The 22,458-nt window shown below is 36.2% G+C and overlaps 1 protein-coding gene across 7 annotated transcripts in view; it reads left to right on the top strand.

Annotated features, from left to right (window-relative positions):
* The window catches only part of ZNF280D (zinc finger protein 280D), a 127,843-nt gene that overhangs the window by 21,220 nt on the left and 84,165 nt on the right, over nt 1-22,458 (top strand). For 5 of the 7 annotated variants that reach the window (XM_040226594.1, XM_040226595.1, XM_040226600.1 and 2 more), the window contains 4 exons: nt 556-601; nt 8,453-8,599; nt 11,345-11,410; nt 11,511-11,650. In XM_040226594.1, coding sequence (XP_040082528.1) covers nt 589-601; nt 8,453-8,599; nt 11,345-11,410; nt 11,511-11,650 — 366 coding nt within the window. In that variant the 5' untranslated portion in view covers nt 556-588. The remainder of the gene's footprint in view (nt 1-555; nt 602-8,452; nt 8,600-11,344; nt 11,411-11,510; nt 11,651-22,458) is intronic. The other 2 variants (XM_040226596.1, XM_040226597.1) reach the window with 1 other exon arrangement.

Genomic DNA, 22,458 nt, shown 5'->3' with positions numbered 1-22,458 from the left:
TTTTAGCCCCATTACCTTACATATAGGAAAAAATGACTGTGATTAGTTTGAGTAGTTATTATTTGAATGAAGTAATCTGACAAAATACTATATCCAACTAATTTTTGTCCTTTTGAGTTTGTAGATTAGAAAACAGAAAAACATAAACTAAAATTGATTTATGATTATGTTTTCTTATGGAAAGAATTATATTTATATCTGAAATGTGAAGACTCGGCAACAGTTAAAAGTTAATGTCAGCATCTGAATATTCAGATTTACTAAAGTAGTATACTATGAGGCGATTATTCATTTCTACAGAAAGATGCTTTTAAAAAACTTTATATGTAATAATTTCAGACTTGTTCAAATATTAGGGGCTTAATTAAGAATTAAGAATCACCATTTTACTTAATAAATTTGAGTTCATTCAAGAATGAACCAATTTTGTAGAGTGAGTTAAATGTTTATATTAGACTTACCAAACTTAAACCTTAAGCTTTTTATATGAAAAAAGGTTCAATATGTGTGTATTTAATGAAATCCACTTTAATGCTAGTTATCTTTATTTTATAGTAAAGAAAACTGAGGTATAACTTGCTGCCTTGTATGGAGTCACATGGTGAGTTTGAAGATCAAAATTAGATCCAAGAACTTCTGAATTTAAAGTTTCATTTTTCAGTATTTGGCTTTACTTAAAGATACTCATAAAATTGACTGATATCATGTATCAGTACTTAGATGACAGTTTACAGAAAATCAACTTTTCAACTTGATTGGTGGCAACCCTTTTCAGCCAAAAAGTAAGTGTTGTTGCTAGGATAGATACTAGTGTTCAGTTCAGTTCATTCACTTAGTCGTGTCCGACTCTTTGTGACCCCAGGGACTGTGGCACGCCAGGCTTCCCTGTCCATCACCAACTCCCGGAGCTTGCTCAAACTCATGTCGATTGAGTCGGTGATGCCATCCAACCATCTCATCCTCTGTTGTCTCCTTATCCTCCTGCCTTCAGTCTTTCCCAACATCAGGGGCTTTTCCACTGAATCAGGTCTTTGTATCAAGTGGCCAAAGTATTGGAGCTTCAGCTCCACCGTCATCCTTTCCAATGAGTATTCAGGACTGATTTCCCTTAGGATTAACTGGTTGGATCTCCTTAATGTGCAAGGGACTCCCAAGAGTCTTTTCCAACACCACAGTTTAAAAGAATCAGTTCTTTGGTGCTCAGCTTTTTTCATGGTCCAACTCTCCCATCCATACAGGACTACTGGAAAAACCATGGCTTTAACTAGATGGACCTTTGTTGGCAAAGTATTGTCTCTGCTTTTTAATATCCTGTCTAGGTTTGTCATAGCTTTTCTTCCAGGGAGCAAGCATCTTTTAATTTCATGGCTGCAGTCACCATCTGCAGTGATTTTGGAGCCCAAGAAAAAAAGTCTGTCACTGTCTCCATTGTTTCAAGGTAAATTAAATGTGTTAAAGCAGGACATGGCAAGAGTGAACATTGACATATTAGGAATCAGTGAACTAAAATCGACAGGAATGGGCAAATTTAATTCAGATGACCATTATAACTACTTCTGCAGGCAAGAATCCCTTAGAAGAAATGGAGTAGCCCTCATAGTCAACAAAAGAGTCTGAAATGTAGCATGTGGCTGCAGTCTTCAAAACAGCAGAATAATCTCAGTTTGTTTCCAAGGCAAGCCATTCAGCATCACAGTAATCCAAGTCTGTGCCCCAATCACTGATGGCAGCGAAGCTGAAGTTGACCAGTTCAATGAAGACCTACTTCTAGAACTAACTCCAAAAAGAGATGCCCTTTCTATCATAGAGGATTGGAATGCAAAAATAGGAAGTCAAGAGATACCTGGAGTAACAGGCAAGTTTGGCCTGGGAGTACAAAATGAGGCAGGGCGAAGGCTAACAGAGTGTCAAGAGAACGTACTGGTCATAGCAGACATCTTTTCCAGCAACCCAAGAGATGAGTCTACATGTGGACATCACCAGATAGTTGGTACTGAAATCAGATTGATTATGTTCTTTGCAGCCAAAGATAGAGAAGCTGTATGCAGTCAGCTAAAACAAGACTTGGAGCTGACTGTGACTTAGGTCATGAGCTTCTTATTGCAAAATTCAGGCTTAAATTGAAGGAAGTAGGGAAAACAAGTAGGCCATTCAGGTTTTGGGAATTCCCAAGAAGCACTAGTGGTAAAGAACCTGCCTGCCAATGAAGGAGACATAAGAGGCAGAGGTTCAATCCCTGGGAAGACCTCTGGAGGAGGAAATGGCAGCCCACTCCACTATTCTTGCCTGGATCAACTCCCTTATGATTATACAGCAGAGGTGATGAATAGATTCAAGGGATTAGATCTGGTAGACAGTGCCTGAAGAATTATGGATGAAGGTTCATAGCATTGTACAGATGGCAGTTTACCAAAACTGTTGCAAAGAGAAAGAAATGGAAGAAGGCAAAGTGGTTGTCTGAGGAGGCTTAACAGATATCTGAGGAAAGAAGAGAAGCGAAAGTTAAAGATATACTGCAGTGAATGCAGAGTTCCAGAAAATAGCAAGGAGAGACAAGAGGACCTTTTTCGATGAACAATGCCAAGAAATAGAAGAAAACTATAGGGAGAGATCAGAGATCTCTTCAAGAAAATTGGAGATCCCAAGGGAACATTTCATGCAAGGATGGGCATGATAAAGGACAGAAACGGTAGGGACCTCATAGAAAGAGAAGTGATTAAGAAGAGGTGGCAAGAATACAGGTGGTAAGAGTCAATTCGTCTCATCAGGTGGCAGAAGTATTGGAGCTTCAGCCTCATCATCCGTCCTTCCAGTGAATATTCAGGACTGATTTCCTTTAGGATGGACTGGTTTGATCTTACTGTCCAAGGGACTCTGAAGAGTCTTCTCCAACACCACAACACAACTTCAGTGCTCAGCTTTCTTTATGGTCCAGCGCTCACATCGATACATAACTCTTGGAAAAGCCATAGCTTTGACTAGACGGACCTTTGTTGGCAAAGTAATGTCTCTGCTTTTTAATATGCCATCTAGCTTGGTCGTAACTTTTCTTCCAAGGAGCAAGCGTCTTTTAATTTCATGGCTGCAGTCACCATCTGCAGTGATTTTGGAGCCCAAGAAAATAAAGTCTGTCACTGTTTCCATTGTTTCCCCAATCTGTTTGCCATGAAGTGATGGGACTGGATCACCTGACCGGATGCCAGGATCTTTTTTTTTTTTAATGCTGAGTTTTAAGTCAGCTTTTTCACTCTCCTCTTTCACTTTCATCAAAAGACTCTTTAGTTCTTCTTCCCTTCCATAAGGGTGGTGTCATCTACATATCAGATTTTTCTCCTGGCAATCTTGATTCCAGCTGTGCTTCATCCAGCCTGGCATTTCACATGATGTACTCTGCATGTAAGTTAAATAAGAAGGGAGACAATATACAGTCTTGACGTACTCCTTTCCCAATTTAGAATCAATCTATTGTTCCATGTCTGGTTCTAACTGTTGCTTCCTGACCTGCATACAGATTTCTCAGGAGGCAGGTCAGGTGGTCTTGTATTCCCATCTCTTGAAAAATTTTCCACAGTTTGTTTGATCCACACAGTCAAAGTCTTTAGTGTAGTCAATGAAGTAGACGTAGGTATTTTTGTGGAATTCTCTTGCTTTTTTGATGATCCAGCGGATGTTGGCAATTTGATCTCTGGTTCCTTTGCCTTTTCTAAATCCAGCTTGAACATCTGAAAGTTCTTGGTTCACATACTGTTGAAGCCTAGCTTGGAGAATTTTGAGCATCACTTTACTAGCATGTGAGATGAGTGCAATTGTGCGGTAGTTTGAGCATTCTTCGGCATTGCTTTTCTTTGGGATGGGAATGAAAACTGACCTTTCCAGTCCTATGGCCATTGCTGAGTTTTCCAAATTTGTTGGCATATTGAGTGCGGCACTTTACAGCATCATCTTTCAGGATTTGAAATAGATCAGCTGGAATTCCATCACCTCCACTAGCTTTGTTGGTAGTGATGCTTTCTAAGGCCCACTTGACTTCATATTCCAGGATGTCTGGCTCTAGGTGAGTGATCGCACCATCATGGTTATCTGGGTCTTTGAGACCTGTTTTTTTGTATAGTTCTTCTGTGTATTCTTGCCATCTCTTCTTAATATCTTCTGCTTCTGCTAGGTCCATACCATTTCTGTCTTTTATTGTGCCCGTCTTTGCATGAAATGTTCCCTTGTTATCTCTCATTTTCTTGAAGATATCTCTAGTCTTTCCCATTCTATTGTTTTCCTTTATTTCTTTGCATTGATCACTTAGGAAGGCTTTCTTATGTTTCTTTTATGCATAGACAAAAACTAATTATTTCTAAAAATATTATAAAGCTGTCATATATCTTCAAAAATTATTTCTCAACAATATATCCTGAATATATTTACAATGGCAGTGCCATGCTAAAGAGTGAGGTGGAAGACCTTTGTTTTCTGCATTAGTTTGATAGGTCTGTCATAGCAAAGTATTATAGAGTAGATGACTTAACAGAAACTTACTTTCTCATAATTCTGGAGGCTAGACGTCTAAGATCTAGATATTTTTGAGTGACTTGAAGAAAGGATCTATTTCAGGCCTCTCTCCTTTGCTTATAGATGGTCATCTGCTTCCTATGTCTTCAAATGGTCTTACCTCTGTACATGTATATGTGTTCTGACTGCTCTTCTCTTATGGACAGTGATCATAATGTATTAGCGCCCACTCATAATTTAACTTTAACTTACTTCTTTAAAGATTCTGCCTCCAAATATATACACATTGTGAGGTACTGATGGTGAGGACTTCAGAATATGAATTTTAGAGAAACTCAGTTTAGCTCATAACATATACCAACTGGAAATATATGATATTTTTAATATTAGTATATAATGAATTTCCCTAATCTTTTAAAATTAGGCATTGCTTGACTTCACCTACTTTCCTAGTTTTAGATTATTATATATGTCTATACGGCCTATCTTATATATAGAGCGAAATACACTGTCAAGAAGCTCATTTTGCCTTAAACATGTAGTAGTATTTTTAATCATTTGACTTGAAGAATTCTATATAAATGGCACCCCACTCCAGTACTCTTGCCTGGAAAATCCCATGGACGGGGGAGCCTGGTGGGCTGCAGTTGATGGGGTCGCTAAGAGTTGGACACGACTGAGCAACTTCACTTTCACTTTTCACTTTCATGCATTGGAGAAGGAAATGGCAACCCACTCCAGTGTTCTTGCCTGGAGAATCCCAGGGACAGGGGAGCCTGGTGGGCTGCCGTCTATGGGGTCGCACAGAGTTGGACACAACTGAAATGACTTAGCAGCAGCAGTAAAACAGTATAGTTTAGAAAGAAAGGGATCATTTCATGATATTGATGACATTTGGAAAAATGAGAAGGCCTTATTTATTTATATATTTTTTGGTAGGTGGACTACTAAACATTTAAATAATGTTAGGCTAGGAAATGATTTAAGGTACATTTATAGAAGGGAAAATTCTTTTAAATTTGTAAAAGAATGGCACCTATTTTAATAAGGTATTTCTGTGTATGACATCTCCAAAGTACTGTTTCAATTAGCACTATCTTTTAAGACTGTGGTAGAACATTGTCTTAAGTTTGAGTCAAAAGAGAAATGGCATTGCTTTATTATAATAAAAAATGACCTTTAGAAGTTGCCACCTTTAACTCATGATGATATCATTGTCTAAGCCAGAATCTTTGAACCCTGGAGGTTTTTTCCTTTGGAAGTCTCCCTCTGTCCTATACCTCTACTCCAGTGCTCTTGCCTGGAAAATCCCATGGACGGAGGAGTCTGGTAGGCTGTAGTCCATGAAGTTGCGAAGAGTCGGACACGATTGAAAGACTTCACTTAAACTTTTCACTTTCCTGCATTGGAGAAGTAAATTGCAGGGACGGGGGAGCCTGGTGGGCTGCTGTCTATGGGGTTGCACAGAGTCGGACATGACTGAAGCAACTTAGCAGCAGCAGCAGCAGCCTGTCCTAGACAGACAGACAGACATTTTGTTGTTTAGTCGCTCAGTCATGTTCAACTCTTTGCAACCCCATGGACTGTAGCACTCTAGGCTTCCCTGTCCTTCACTATCTCCCTGAGTTTGCTCAAACTCCATTGTGTCAATGATGCCATCCAGCCATCTCCTTCTCTGTCGCCCTCTTCTGCCCTCAGTCTTTCCCAGCATCAGGGTCTTTTCCTGTGAGTTGGCCCTTGTGTGTGTGTGTGTGTGTGTATATATATATATATATATATACCCTCTTTATATATCACTTGTATCCATTGCCATTGCTGTTACTTTAGTTTAGAACTTTAATACTTTATCTCTTTTTTTCCCTCCTCTGGTACTCTTACTCTTCCTTTTTGTCCTTCCTTTCAGCTTAAAGTATACACATTGTTTTAAATAAAGCAAACAACTTAAAAAAACTGGTTTAGCCTCAGTTTCTTAAAAAGTGCTTATGTGCATATATATTTGTGCTGCCATTGCATAGTCAGTTTTAACCATTTTCTGGTGCTATTCTGTCATAAGGATTTTTGCTTTTTACAACTATCCCTTCCTTCCCTCTAAGTGTCTCCCAATTTTTGGTTAAATCTATATTTGATATTTTCATTATGAGGACCATATAAACACTATTTACTGATGAGCATGGTAGTATGCTGTTAATATACTATTATATATAGAATAGCATGTGAGGGGATACATTTTTTACTTGTTTGTTTACCCAACAATGAATACTTTTCATGTTTTTTGATTTGCTAACTTTTATTAACATCTATAGCCGAATCTTCTCACACCCTCAAGAACCTCTCAGTTCAATTTTCTGTATGTTGAAATCTGTCAGGTAGTCTAAACATTTATATTTTCATCATCTTTTCTTTGGCCTCCTGGAGACATTCCTCCTGAAGGTGCTGCTCTCAGGAGTTAGTCTAGACTGGCTGTTCTTTCGGCCTACTGAGCTTCTGTTGTCCTGGAACTTTGTACTGTGTTGAATGCCATGTTTTCTACATCCTGTGTCTTCCTCTTTCTTGCCTGAGTCTCTTGTTTTGGTGGATTCTATAGTAGCTTCAGGAGAAAGAGTGCCTGGGAAGTAAATTTTGTTTGATGTTGCTGGTCCTTACTCTTACACTTAAACGAAAAGTTTGGATTTTCTAAATTGAAATATAATTTTGGTAAGAATTTTAAAAGAATTGTTTTACTGTGTTCTAGTTTCTGTTCTTGTTACTCTTAATCTTTTGTATATGACCTGTTTCTGTTCCCTAACTCCCAACCCCTGAAGATATTCTCTTTATCTTTTTTGTTCTGAAATTTGGCAGTGATACGTCCTGGTATAACTTTTTTCTTGATTGTTGTAGTGAGCATTAGTGGAATCTTTCAGCTCAGAGATTATTGTCTTCTGATCTTGGAAATTTTCTTGCATTATTTCTTTGATAACTTAACTCCTGCTTTCTCTCTATTCTCTTTGTATAAATTTAAGTGTTGTACCTTTAAATTGATTTTCTAACAACCTTGTATTCTCTGTTTTGTTTATGTTTGTGTGTGTATAAATTTTTTTTTTCTCAGTTCTGAGGACATTTGTTTTAAGTGAATGAAAAAATTTTGGCTATTGTATTTTAAATCCTATTTTGTTTTCTGATCATTACTTTTTATAACATCCTTTTTTGTCTCATATCTCTAAAGATGCTAACTATATTTTCTCTAATATTTGTCTTGCTTTTTGTATTACCTTTTTTCCTAAGGGTTCTTTCTCTGTTATTGATTTTGGTCTGAAAGACAAGAGGTTTTCCTAAAATTTCTGGTGCTTATTGGTTGTATGTTTAACATCAAGGCACTAAAATGCTTCTGTACTTGGTCAGAACTTCTAGGACAGTGATATTTTACTGTATGTTCTTTGGTCTGTTTCTTCAGGCAAGAAATGTGTAATTTTCCCTGATTGGAATAAATCTCACTTTGTTCTTTTATTTTAGCCTAGCATCTCATCCCTTCTTTGCTATGTACCTGACATACCTGAATTGGGTTCTGTTTTTCTGTTCTCTCTCCCATCTGTTGCCTCTTATTCTTGGTTTGTCTCTCATTTGTTAGTACATTTTTTCCCAGATAATGGTTCGGTGCAAACTTTTTCGTAGATATAATCATATTCCAGGTGTATGACTGAAACTGACTTTGTTCCCAAATGTTCTGTCCACCGTAAATAACTACTATCAACCATTATCTATCAGTCATCTCTTTATCTACATTTTACTAGTTTAAATCTTAGAGAGTGAACTCTGAGTTTCTCACTGTTGCTGCCATGTACTAACTGTGAATATCAACTCAGAAATTGCTATTAGGATTATTAAAGTAGATCTTAAATCTCCTACTATGTATTACAAAAATGTATTCATTTTTCTTTTTGAAAATAAGGTTTGCTTCTCTCCTTTTGAAAATTAGATAATTCAAAAATGGCAGAACTCTTTATGGAATGTGAAGAAGAAGAGTTGGAACCATGGCAGAAGAAAGTAAAAGAGGTTGATGATGATGATGATGATGAACCGATCTTTGTTGGAGAGATATCAAGTTCAAAACCAGCAATTTCAAGTGAGCATTTACTTTCAGTAAACCCCAGTTTTGTAAAATACCATTCCTAATAGAAAAACTTGTGAACTCTCTTATATGCATTTAATTAAGTCCTTGTTCCTTGGTAAGGAGTTAAGGATGAAAGATTGGGTGGGAAATTGGTAAGAATTTCAGAATTAGAGTTTTAAAATTGGGAACTTGAGGAAGGAGCTTAGGAGTTAAAATATCAGATGTGAGAAAAATAAATGGACTAAGATAAACTGGTGACATCGGAAGTCTTTTCATAATAGAAATCATAATTTTTAGTGGAGCCAAGTAACCTGTTTATCTTTTTGCTCATTTTCTTTTTTTTTTTTTTTTTCCCTTACTTATAACCCAGAAACAGAAGAGTTTAGAATACTTTGCTTAAAATGTTATAATACACTAAATGTGTTTGGGTTAGTCTTAGATAGGGGTTCTCACATGCAAGCAGCTGCCTCATTGCAGTGACATTTATAGTAGCTACAAAATGTATAGACAGTGAATGATGTCAGTTAAGAGTAATTGGATTTGCCATTTTTACAATGTTAAAGACAAATGGCTCTTGTTAAAACATCCACTCAATAATGTATAGAAGTGCAGAGAAATAATGTATACATTTCAGGGGAGAAAGAGAAAATAGATCCCTTCCCATTGCGTTTACATGTATTTTGTTTGCTTAAGTCAGGAGAATTTACTAAAGCTCATAACCAGCATACTAGTGTTTTGTTTTGTTTTGTTTCGCCAAAATCAGTGCTTAAAAGTATAACAAAGAGACTGCTTTTAAATTTTCTGAAAGCCTGATTCTTTCTTCTGTTGCCTCTAAGCTTGGAATAGCACTCTTTTTTTCAGTTTTATCAGAGGGAGACTAGCTTAACTAATGGAATTCTGAATAGCATTTTTTGTGGAAGATTGATAACCACTCAAAAGAGGTTCTGAATGGAGTGCTACTTTGATTATAGATTGAACTAGGTGTGGTGGCATGCTTGTTGCTGATAGTGGAACATAATTATACATTCTCTTAATTACTGTTTCTAGTCGCTGTAATTATTTTATATGGGAATATTACCATATTGCAAAATCGTTACTTAAGTTGTTTTATTGAAAACAAGACAATTAAGATTTAAATTGAATTTATACTGATTTTTAGATGACTCTTCAGTCAGTTCAGTTCATTCGCTCAGTATTCAAATAGAAAAATATATGTTAATTTTAAAATAATTGTCAGAAGGAGACTGATCCCAGTAGATTTTCTTTTCTGTACTCTTAAGATACAGAGTTTAAATGATTTTATTGTTGCTTTTGTATAAGCCATAAAATATTTTAACATATGGAGTATAAGCTAAATGTTTATATATGTTGCCAGACAGGAAGGTAAAAACTTGTTTATTGTAGAATACAAACACCAAAACATACTTTAGCAGTAGTACTTTGAAGGTTTGAATAAATACTTAATCTTGAATTTATGCATGAAAGTGGTGTCAAGTTGTTTGAGCAGATTGTTCTCCTTTCAGTTCAGTTCAGTTGCTCAGTCGTGTCCAACTCTTTGTGACCCCATGAATTGCAGCACGCCAGGCCTCCCTGTCCATCACCAACTCCTGGAGTTCACCCAAACTCACGTCCATCGAGTCGGTGATGCCATCCAGCCATCTCATCCTCTGTCGTCCCCCTTTCCTCCTGCCCGCAATCTCTCCCAGCATCAAAGTCTTTTCCAATGAGTCAACTCTTCACATGAGGTGGCCAAAGTACTGTAGTTTTAGCTTTAGCATCATTCCTTCCAATGAACACCCAGGACTGATCTCCTTTAGAATGGACATCTCTAATACTTAGGTATAGAGCACTACACTGCCATTTTCAGAAAACAGTCCTACTTTTATATGCCCCTTTACACTACAGAATTAATTTATGGAGGCTTATTCCTTTCTATTATGAGAGGAAATGAGGAAATTGTTTTCTGAGGTCTGGTGTTGGTCCTTTTACCTTTTTCTAACCAGTAATTTTAGGCAGATCCTTACTCTTCTGAATTTTAGTTTGGTCATAAAAAAACCTGTAAATTATTGAGTTCACATGCATGCATGCAATTAGAAACTTTAAACTGATCATGAAAGTCATATTAGGCCCTGACTGACTTCTGGTATAGTGATAAATATGAAGTCCGTTAAGTTGTAAGATATTCTGGTAAACCGTATGTTCACTTTAGTCTTCATTCTCTAATAGATTCCCTTTCAGGACTTGAGTAATGGTGGAGATAATCCAATGAGGTCCCTTATAATGATACTTCAGGGCTTATAAGGGTGTGAATTGGATATGGATGTTGGACAGGATTTGATTTTCAGTAAATAGGAACTTGAATGCATGTATGTACAGCCCTTTCATCTCTCAAAGCAAGATACTTCAATTTTAGTTGTATATGAATATATTTTTGGAATATTTTTGCCAATTATGTGAACTATTTCTTTGCCATGTAGAAGATTTGACTTATGGGTAGTCATATTTATCAATCTTTAACTTCTGGGTTTTGGATTTTGAATTACAGTTAGAAATATTATTCTTATTCTATAAGAATTAAGATACTAGTTTTAGTAGATAAAGATATATATGTTTAAAATTAACTATATTCATAAAGCAGTGTTAACCTGTATACTCCTTCCAGAAATCTTTTCAGTTGTTTTCAGTGTATGATTTCTATTTATATATATATATATATAATTCAAACAATGAGTTTTAAAATAATGTAATCTTTTATAGATATTTTGAATAGAGTAAACCCCAGCTCATATTCAAGGGGAATAAAGAATGGTGCACTCTGCCGAGGTACAGTAGTATTTTACTATTTTTATTTTAAAGTGAAGTATTTTGACATCATTGATTATGTAGAAATATATTCAGTGTGTTGTGTAATTTTAAAATACAGGTATTACTCCTGCATTCAAGCCTGCAAGTCAACATTACACGAACCCAGCATCAAATCCAGTGGCTGCCTCTCCAGTAAATTTTCATCCTGAATCTAGATCTTCAGATAGTTCTGTTATTGTTCAGCCTTTGTCTAAACCTGTAAGTGTTTCTGAAACTACACAGTCAGCTCAGGGATATGTTGGGTATTATTTATCTGTGTCAACAATGCATAGTGAAAATTCTGTATTTGCATGGGTAATCATTCAGTGGAATCATAATCAGCATCAGAAAATGTCACCATCTTTATGATAGTTTAACCAGTACCCAAATAATAATTGTAGGAACAAACTACCCAGCCTGTTTTTAAATTTGATAATATGCTTAAATAGGCTATAGTATTGAAAACTGTGTTATTAAAACATGAATAAAAGTATATTTAGTAATAATGGCAAACTATTTCAGATTGTAAACTGGGCTAAATGTTCTTAGTTCTTAACTGGGAGAATTGCTGAGAGGCTATTGTAGCCTTTTATTCTGAAAACATACCTTCATAGTTTAGTTTAACTTTTATAGAAAGTAATAATTAATATTGAGTTGTTAATGTGTGTAAGGTTTTGTGCTATCATGAGTTAATCTCTTTAGATTCTTAAATGTACCTATGAAGTGGGCAGTATTATTTATTTTTGTTTTATAGTTGAGGAAACTGAGGCTCATGTAGTTTAAATAATTCACTCAAGGTGGCACAGCTGGCAAATGATAGATCTGGGATTTCAATCCATTGCCTTAGTGTAAAAATGTTCAAAGTGTAGTTGTCCGTCCCCTGGGGTACCCCTGAGACTGTTTCATGGGCTTTGAATCAACCGTATTGTCAAAATTACACAAAGGAACTATTTGCTTTTGTCACTGTGTTGACACTTGCACTGATGAGGCAAAAGCAATGGTGAGTAAACTGCTGGCATGTTAGTATGAATAGTAGTTTTTGTACTAGTCGTGACCATGTACTCACAGTAAAAATTATTTCAATCATACTCAGTTATTTTGATGAAATATTAAAATGTCATTACTTTTATAAACTCTCTACCCTTGAATATTTGTCTTTTAAAATGTTTCACATATGAAATGGGTAGTATGCATAATATACTTCTGTGTCTGAGGTATGATGATTAGCTTGGGAAAAAGTACTAGTGTGGTTTAATGTTGAGCTAAATTACCCAGAAAGCCATTTTTACTTGAAAAGATGACTGAAGCCGTGGTGTATATTACTATTAACTTGGTGGTTTAAAACCACATACTTCTATTATGTCACAGATTTTGTGAGTTAGGAGTCATGTCATGTCTTAGCTGGATCTTCTGCTTCAGGGTTCCTCAAGGCTTCATTCAAGATGTGAAGCTCAACTGAGGAAGTGTCTACTTCCAACTTCTCATGGTTATTGGTAGCATTCGGTTCCTTAAGGGTTTTCATATTGAGGGTCTCAATATTTTACTGGCTTTTGGTTGGCTCCTTGCCAGGTTGAGTTTTCCCAGCATGGCTCTTCTTCAGAGCCCACAAGGGAGAGAGAATGCTTAGCAGGATGGCATTACAGCCTTATGTAATGTAATCACATAGAAAAAATCATATGTATCGTGTCACTTTTGCTCTACTCTGTCAGAAGCAAGTCACATGACTTGCCGTCACTCAAAGAGAGGGCACAGGACATGAATTCCAGGGAGTGAGGATCGTGGAGGCTACTTTTAAGAGTCTGTCTGCCACACATAGTGAGTTCTTTACTTTTTGTTGTTTGGTAGACAGTTCCTCAAAATTGAATAAAGTGCATTTGTCACCTAAAGGAAAACAACTGATAGTATTTCTTGATGAAATTTGAGCTATCAAGTAAAAATTAGAATTATGAACAACTTGTATCAGTCATCACGATCTTAACAGCTTCTCAGTACATAAAATCTTTTCTTATGGTTGGTAGTATTAATAAATATGATTTTTTTATATTGTGTCATGAACTCTGTCAACATTTGGAAGATTGCATAATTCATAGAAGTCAGTATTTTCTAAATAATGTATGATATAATTAAATCATCCATGAATAAGATTCATTCAAAGTGCAAGATAATACATTTTAATGTAACAGTTCAAAAAGCTCAGTGATAGGGAGTCAGATTCTACTTTGCAGCAAACCTTTAAGAAAATACCGACTATTGAGTTTTGGTATTGTATCAAAGAAATATATCCACATTTATTGTAATTTGCTATTAAAATACTCCCTTTTTTAGCTGTTAATATTTATGAAACCAGAGTATCTTTATTCTTCAACCAAAACGTTTTAACAGAATGAAAGCAGAAGCAGTTATGAGAGTATAGCTGTTTTTTTATTAATCGAGACATTAAGGATATTTGCAGAGATGTGAAACAGTGCCACTGTTTTCTCTGATTCTTTTGTGCTTGCTAGATAGCCATTTTTAAAAAAAACGTTATTCATGTTAATTTGTAATGGGTTTATTATTGTTATTTAAAATGAAATTAATAAACAAGTATTTTGAAATTTTCTATTTTAATCTGTAATATGGTAAATATTAGTAGATATAACCTACCTAAATAGAAACTCTTTTGATTTTAAATATTTGAAGGGGTTCTGAAATCAAGGACTTAAGAATCCTTAAACAAAAAGTTACCCAAAATTTAAAGATTCTTTGCTACTGGACTTGAATTAACTCAGTGTTTTTTTTCATGCCATCATAAGCTCTTTGACGTTGGCCTTACAGAATTAGTAAATTTTCCCTAAAATATTTGTTCTTTTTACAATAAGTGAAACAACTACTGAAGCACCCATAGATTTTATTACAAATATTCAAGTTCAAAAACAGAATTGAATCTAAATATTTTTAGTATGAATAATCCGTTTTCCCTGTATTTCATATCGTATTACTATTAGGTAAATTACACATATTTGTTACCACAAAAAATTTATATTTTGAGATGTTTCTTTCATAGAGGACCTATTAAATTTAATTTTATTTTCATGAAAAGGAAAATCTATGCCTAAACAAAGTCAGCTCCCAATTATGTTTTGAAGAGGTCATATATCATAAAAAGTAAGAGTATCTTTAGGCAAACACCTTCCCCTCTCTGCCTCCAAATCTTTTCTGTGGTTTTAGCATTCTGAAATAATAATACTGATAAGAAGAGCCCAGGACTATTTGTGTAGAAAACTTAGATTGAAGCAAGAGACTTGAATGATGATTCTGCTTATTTTAAAACTAGAGCATTGTCAAAACCTCTCTCAGCCTCATTTTCTTCATTTCTAAAATGAGAGCTAATTTTACCCGGACCACTGACTCTCAATCTTGGATCCTAACGTGGCAAGCTACCTAAAATGTAAAGATTCTTTGTTATTAGTAGAATCAAATTAACTTGGAAAGTTTCTCATACTTACTATAAGTTGTTTGGCATTTGAGGGATAGAAAACCAGAAAAAGAAAATTTATTATTTAATTTAGTTTGATATATAAAAATCTTCACAACATTGGACTCAGGGAGAATAAAAAATAACAGTGAGGGGTGGTATCTTTGATGTTAAAGTTAGAAACTGGAGTTTTTTCTAGCTGAAAATATTTTACATCTGTAGGCATAGTTTTTGGTGTTTTTGTAATAATTGCTGTGCTGGGTCTTCATTGCTGCCCTAGCTTTTCTCTAGTTGTGGTGAAAGGGGGCTATTCTCTGCTGGTGTCTCATTGCTTTGGTTTCTCTTTTGGAGCACAGGCTCTGGGGCCTGCACGCCCCAGTAGTTCTGGCACGGGCTCGGTAGTTGCAGCTCCCAGACTCTAGAACACAGGCTCAATAGTTCCGATGCCTAGGCAGTTGCTCCACAACATGCGGAGTCTTCGCGGATCAGGGATCGAACACGTGTCTCCTGCACTGGCAGGCAAATTCTTTACAGTTGAGCCACCAGGGAAGTCCTATAAGCATAGTTTTTAAATCAAAACACCTCAATTCATGGTTCCCAATCTTGGGGAATTAAAAAAAAAATTTGTCAATTGGTCTGGGTGGATGCGTCTTAGAAATAATACATTTAAAAATGCTCTATGTGATTCTAATGTAAACAGTTAGGAATGACACACATATACTCTGGAATGAATTGAGAATCCTATGTAAGGGAACTTACTCGAATTTTAGAAGCTACTGCTTTAAATATATTACAGTTTTTCATTTTATGTCATGTTTTCTGTATATGTGTATTTTTACTTTTTCATGTAATATCTTTATACTTCAGTATCTCTTTCAAATCTCAGGTAGTGACGATATATTGTATTTTAAAAGTCAGTGTGGGGAACACGTGTACACCTGTGGCAGATTCATGTTGATGTATGGCAAAACCAATACAATATTGTAAAGTTAAAAAAAAAAAAAAGAAAGAGAAAATAATAGTATCTACCTCATAGGAAAAAAAAAAGTCAGTATGATATAGCTTAAGGGCTTTGTAATTAAACAGACCCAAGTTCTAATTACAGCCCCATCAATAATAAGTAGGATTGAATTGGGAACTTTGTATAACCACACCTAACATTAGTTTCAGTTCAATTCAGTTGCTATGGACTCTTTGCAACCCCATGGACTGCAGCATGCCAGGCCTTCCTGTCCATCACCAACTCATGGAGTTTACTCAGACTCATGTCTATTGAGTTGGTGATGCCATCCAAACATCTCATCCTCTGTTGTCCCCTTCTCCTCTCACTGTCAATCTTTCCCAGCATTGGGGTCTTTTCACATGAGTCAGTTCTTTGCATCAGATGGCCAAAGTATCAGAGTTTCAGCTTCAGTGTTAGTCCTTCTAGTGAATATTCAGGACTGATTTCCTTAGGATGGTGTGGTTGGATCTCCTTGCAGTCCAAGGGACTCTCAAGAGTCTTCTCCAATACCACAGTTCAAAAGCATCAATTCTTCAGCACTCTGCTTTCTTTATTGTCCAACTCTTACATGACTACTAGAAAAACCATAGCTTTGACTAGACAGACCTTTGTTGGCAAGGTAATGTCCCTACTTTTGAATATGCTATCTAGGTTGGTCATAACTTTGCTTCCAAGGAGCAAGCATCTTTTAATTTCATGGCTGCAGTCACCATCTGCAGTGGTTTTGGAGCCCCCCCAAAATAAAGTCTGTCACTATTTCCATTCCTTCCCCATCTCTTTGCCATGAAGTGATGGGACCAGATGCCATGATCTTAGTTTTCTGAATGTTGAGTTTTAAGCCAACTTTTTCACTCTCTTCTTTCACTTTCATCAAGAGGCTCTTTAGTTCTTCTTCACTTTCTACCATAAGGGTGGTATCATCTGCATATATGAGGTTATTGATATTTCTCCTGGCAATCTTGATTCCAGCTTGTGTTTTATCCAGCCCAGCATTTCTCATGATGTACTCTGCATATAAATTAAATAAGCATTTCTTCTAAGGGATTCTTGCCCACAGTAGTATATATAATGGTCATCTGAGTTAAATTCACCCATTCCATTCCATCTTAGTTCACTGATTCCTAGAATGTTGACGTTCACTCTTGCCATCTCCTGTTTGACCACTTTCAATTTGCCTTGATTCATGGACCTAACATTCCAGGTTCCTAAGCAATATTGCTCTTTACAGCATCGGACCTTGCTTTTATCACCAGTCACATCCACAACTGGGTGTTGTTTTTGCTTTGGCTCCATGCCTTCATTCTTTCTGGAGTTAATTCTCCACTGATCTCTAGTAACATATTGGGCACCTACCGACCTGGGGAGTTCATCTTTCAGTGTCCTATCTTTTTGATTTTTCATACTGTTCATGGGGTTCTGAAGGTAAGTATACTGAAGTGGTTTGCTATTCCCTTCTCCCGTGGGTCACGTTTTGTCAGAACTCTCCACCATGACCCATCTGTCTTGGGTCGTGCTACAGGGCATGGCTTATAGTTTCATTGAGTTAGACAAGGCTGTGGTCCATGTGGTCAGATTGTTTAGTTTTTGGTAATTGTGGTTTTCAGTTTGTTTTCCCCCTAATGGAGAAGAATAAGAGGCTTATTGAAGCTTTCTGATGGGAGAGACTGACTGAGGGGAAAACTGGGTTTTGTTCTTATGGGCAGGGCCATGCTCAGTAAATCTTTAATCCAATTTTTTGTTGAAGGGCAGGACTGTATTCCCTCCCTGTTAATTGACCTGAGGCCAAACTACAGTGGAGGTAATGAAGATAATGGCGACCTCCTTCAATTGTCCCATGCATGCACTGCTACACTTATAGAGTCCCCAACCCTGCAGCAGGCCACCACCGACCCACGCCTCTGCTGGAGACTCCTGAACACTCATGGGCAAGTCTGGGTCAGTCTCTTGTGGGGTCACTGCTCCTTTCATTAGTTTACTTATTATGTAAAGATTAGCTTACCTATTTATAAAGTGGGATATAATATTAGGTCTTTATTAGTATTGTGTGACAACCACTTGTTTTAATAATATAATGTGCCTTGAAGTGCAGGTTTATTTAAAATATGACTGTGACTTCCAGGTGGTGCTAGTGGTAAAGAACCCACCTGCCAGTGAAGAAGACTTGAGAGGAGGGTTTGATCCCTGGGATAGAAGGATCACCTGGAGGAGGGCATGACAACCCACTCCAGTATCCTTGCCTGGAGAATGATTGGATGCAGGATCCTGGGAGGCTATGGTCCATAGGGTTGCAGAGAGTCAGGCACCCCTGAAGTGACCTAGCATGCATGCTTATGGCTGTTTTTAAGTGTGAAAGGTGTATAACTTTCAGAGATGACTTGCCCAAGGTTTTGTAGCTAAATAAATGTGTGGATCTTCGGGAGCCCAGTTGTGTTGATCCTTCTGAACTGTTTAGAAGACATTAAAAGTTCTATGTTAGATAATTATTTTAATCTGTCATTGTTGAATAATATTTACCTGCTCTCTGAAATTGTGAGTTGTTTCCTAAGAAAGCATTTAACAGTATTAACTTTATACTTTTGTTAACTGTTTTAGAAAATGTAAGTGAATGTTTTACCTTTTTTGAGTGTAAATATTTGAAGATAGTATTTATCTTGAAGCAATATCAGTTTGGTTGCAACTAAATAATGTGGCATCACTGATTTTTTTTTTTTTTTTTTTGTATTACACATTAAGGTTCAAATGCAGGTATCTGCCTCTTAGGCCTTAAATTCTAGGAGTGGTTTGGGTTACTTCAGTACTTTTTTCCATAACAAATTTTTTTTAAAACAACAGTAATAATTTATTTAGTGACAGATTGGCCATTTGTGAAGGGTGTGGTAAGGAAGGCTTATGTCTTCTTTTCAAAACTAAGAAAAATTTTTATTGAGGTGTAGTTGATGTACAACATTCTATTAGTTTCAGATGTACAACATGCTATTAGTTTCAAGTGTACAGCACAGTGGTTTAAAATTTGTATATATTGTGAAATGACCACCACAGTAAGTCTAGTTCTAGTCTGTCACCATATGTCATTATAGAATTTTCTTCTTGTGATGAGAAATTCTAAGATCTCTCTTAGTAATTTTCACATATGCACTATAGTGTTATTAACACAGTCACCATGCTGAACATCATGTTTTCATGATTTATTTATTTTATAAACTAGAAGCTTGTATATTTTAACTCCTTTCACCCATATTTTTGTTTCTGTAACTTTTTATGGACAAACCCATTTCAATAGAAAAGTTAGTAAGCCAATATTCTTAAAACTTATTTATACCTTAATTTATAAGCACAGAACAAACAAAACCTTTCTGTTTCTATTTTGAAATGCTATGTATTTTGGTGGGAAAATTTAGAGACGAGTGTATAATGTACTTTGATTTTTCTTCTCACCTGCAAACAGTGTAGGTTATATCAATCAGAACCATACTGTATACCCAGATACATATTTCTCTTTTATCCCTGAACATTCTACTAAGAATGTGTCATTGGCTATTTCTCAAAAACATGATATTAGTGGTTGTATGATATTCTGTCATTTAATTTATTTAGCCATTCTTTCATTGTTGGACATAAAGATTTTTAATTTTTACTGTTAAAATGCTATAATTATCCAATAAGCAGTTTCATTTCTGTACCATAAATTTTTAAAGTAGAATAGTTGAACAAAAGGATGTGAACTTATATAAAGCCTTTGATAGCTACTGCCAAAATTTTCATGCAGAAAAGTTATATCTAAATATAGCCTCTATTTTGCCAGTAGTATGTGTTTCATTATTTTTTAATTCATAAGTTTTAATTCACACTAATTTTAGACTTACAGGGAAAGTAATACACCCCTAATGGGACGTAGTTTCCTGTACTGATGTCATCTTCCTTAACATAACTAAATTGCAGATATTCAGTTTTACCAGTTTTTTCATTAATGTCTTTTTTTAATTCCCAGGATTCTATTTAGGATCACACCTTACAGTTTGTTATTTCTTCTTAGTTTCCTCATATTTTTCTACAATTACTTACTCTTTGTCTATTATGAGCTTGATACTTTTAAGAGAAGTAGCAGTTATTTCATACTGTTTAACTGCCATTTGTCTTTATTTGCATTTCTTTGACTAAGTTGAAAAAAATAGTTTTTGTATGTATTGGTCATTGTTTTTTTGTTTTTGAAGTGCCTGAGTTTATGTCCTTTGCCCATTTTTCTCTTAAAGTGATTTTTTTCTGTTTTAGTCTTGTTAATCTTTGAGCTTTTACTTGCTGTATATTATGACCCATAGAATGGTCCAAAAATCACTCTAATGAGAGCTCACTCTTCAGTGGTGATCTTATATATATAGCATTGGGATCTATTTTTTGTGTGTGTATCAGTATATTTAATATATAATAATTTTGGAATACATATATACACCTAAATTAAATTGACCATATTTTTCATGATTCAGTTCAGTTGAGTTCAATCACTTAGTCATGTCTGACTCTTTGTGAACCCATGAATTGCAGCATGCCAGGCCTCCGTGTCCATCACCAACTCCTAAAGTTCACTCAGACTCAGTGGACTCATATCCATTGAGTCGGTGATGCCATCCAGCCATCTCATCCTCTGTCATCCCCTTTCCCTCCTGTCCCCAATCCCTCCCAGCATCAGAGTCTTTTCCAATGAGTCAAATGTTCGCATGAGGTGGCCAAAGTACTGGAGTTTCAGCTTTAGCATCAGTCCTTCCCACGAACACCCAGGACTGATTTCCATTAGGATAGACTGGATCTCCTTGCAGTCCAAGGAATTCTCAAGTCTTCTCCAACACCACAGTTCAAAAGCATCAATTCTTCAGCACTCAGCTTTCTTCACAGTCCAACTCTCACATCCATACATGACCACTGGAAAAACCATAGCCTTGACTAGACGGACCTTTGTTAGCAAAGTCATGTCTCTGCTTTTGAATATGCTGTCTAGGTTGGTCATAACTTTTCTTCCAAGGAGTAAGCATTTTTAATTTCATGGCTGGAATCACCATCTGCAGTGATTTTAGAGCCCCAAAAGATAGTCTGACACTGTTTCCCCATCTATTTCCCATGAAGTAATGGGAACAGATATCATGATCTTAGTTTTCTGAATGTTGAGCTTTAAGTCAACTTTTTCATTCTCCTCTTTCACTTTCATCAAGAGGCTTTTTAGTTCCTCTTCACTTTCTGCCATAAGGGTGGTGTCATCTGCATATCTGAGGTTATTGATATTTCTCCCGGTAATCTTGATTCCAGCTTGTGCTTCTTCCAGCCCAGCGTTTCTCATGATGTACTCTGCATATAAGTTAAATAAGCAGGGTGACAATATACAGCTTTGACATACTCTTTTTCCTATTTGAAACCAGTCTGTTGTTCCATGTCCAGTTCTAACTGTTGCTTCCTGACCTGCATATAGGTTTCTCAAGAGGCAGATCAAGTGGTTGGTATTCCCATCTCTTTCAGAATTTTCCACAGTTTATTGTGATCCCCAAAGTCAAAGGCTTTGGCATAATCAATAAAGCAGAAATAGATGTTTTTCTGGAACTTTCTTGCTCTTTCGATGATCCAGCGGATGTTGACAATTTGATCTCTGGTTCCTCTGCCTTTTCGAAATCCAGCTTGAACATCAGGAAGTTCACGGTTCATGTACCACTGAAGCTGGCTTGGCAAATTTTGAGCATTACTTCACTAGCATGTGAGATGAGTGCAATTGTGTGGTAGTTTGAGCATACTTTATTTATACTAAATAATCTATTTAGTATTATATACTGTTACATACCCTATATGTTTGTGCTAATGTATAAATTTATACTCCCTGATGTTTGACTATGTTATGATTCTTTTCATACTTTTCATTCTTCTTTTCTTGATATCTTCCTGCTGAGACCACCCTTTGCCCTGATGAAGGGCTGAAGCTTTCCTTGAGCCCTAAGGACTCAAGAAATGGAGCAGATGACCCAGATCATTCCTAGAAACAGCTTCCGTTCTAAACTCTGCGTGCCTAGCTTTCTTATTTGTTCATCCTGCTGACAGTTTGTATATTTGCCCTATAAGATGGGAGATTGCCTGGCCCAGCATGACTTTGCATAGTATGGTGGGAATAGTGGGGGATTCATTCTTTCTCTTCCTGAGACTTGGCTTATAAATTTTGCCAATAAAAGTGATTTCAAAACTCGTACCATGTGATATGTTCATCCTAACCTTGATGCATCATACTGCAGAGTAGTTCCCAGTTTGTTTGCCCTGATATTTTATCTGTGGGGTTTATAGAGGAATAGAAGCTTTTAAAATTGTACTTATGTCAGCATGTTTACTTATGTTTTCTTTGCTTTTACCCAAAGATTTTGATAACTTCTGTTATTTGCTCTTTGATAGGAATGCTGCATTTTTAGTGACTCTCTAAAGTATATCAATCTTACTGATTTAAAATGGGTTTGTATGTTTCTTTGACCTTGAAAAAAATCAGGCTGGAATTTTTCCCTAATTGTAACTGGCTAGTCAGGGATAAGCCAACTCTCAGTAATAACTTCC

This window comes from Oryx dammah, unplaced genomic scaffold, assembly GCF_014754425.2.
Source record: "Oryx dammah isolate SB20612 unplaced genomic scaffold, SCBI_Odam_1.1 HiC_scaffold_26, whole genome shotgun sequence".
NCBI lineage: Eukaryota > Metazoa > Chordata > Mammalia > Artiodactyla > Bovidae > Oryx > Oryx dammah.
The sequence above is the reverse complement of the archived record's forward strand: the minus strand, read 5'-3'. Positions and strand labels throughout refer to the sequence as shown.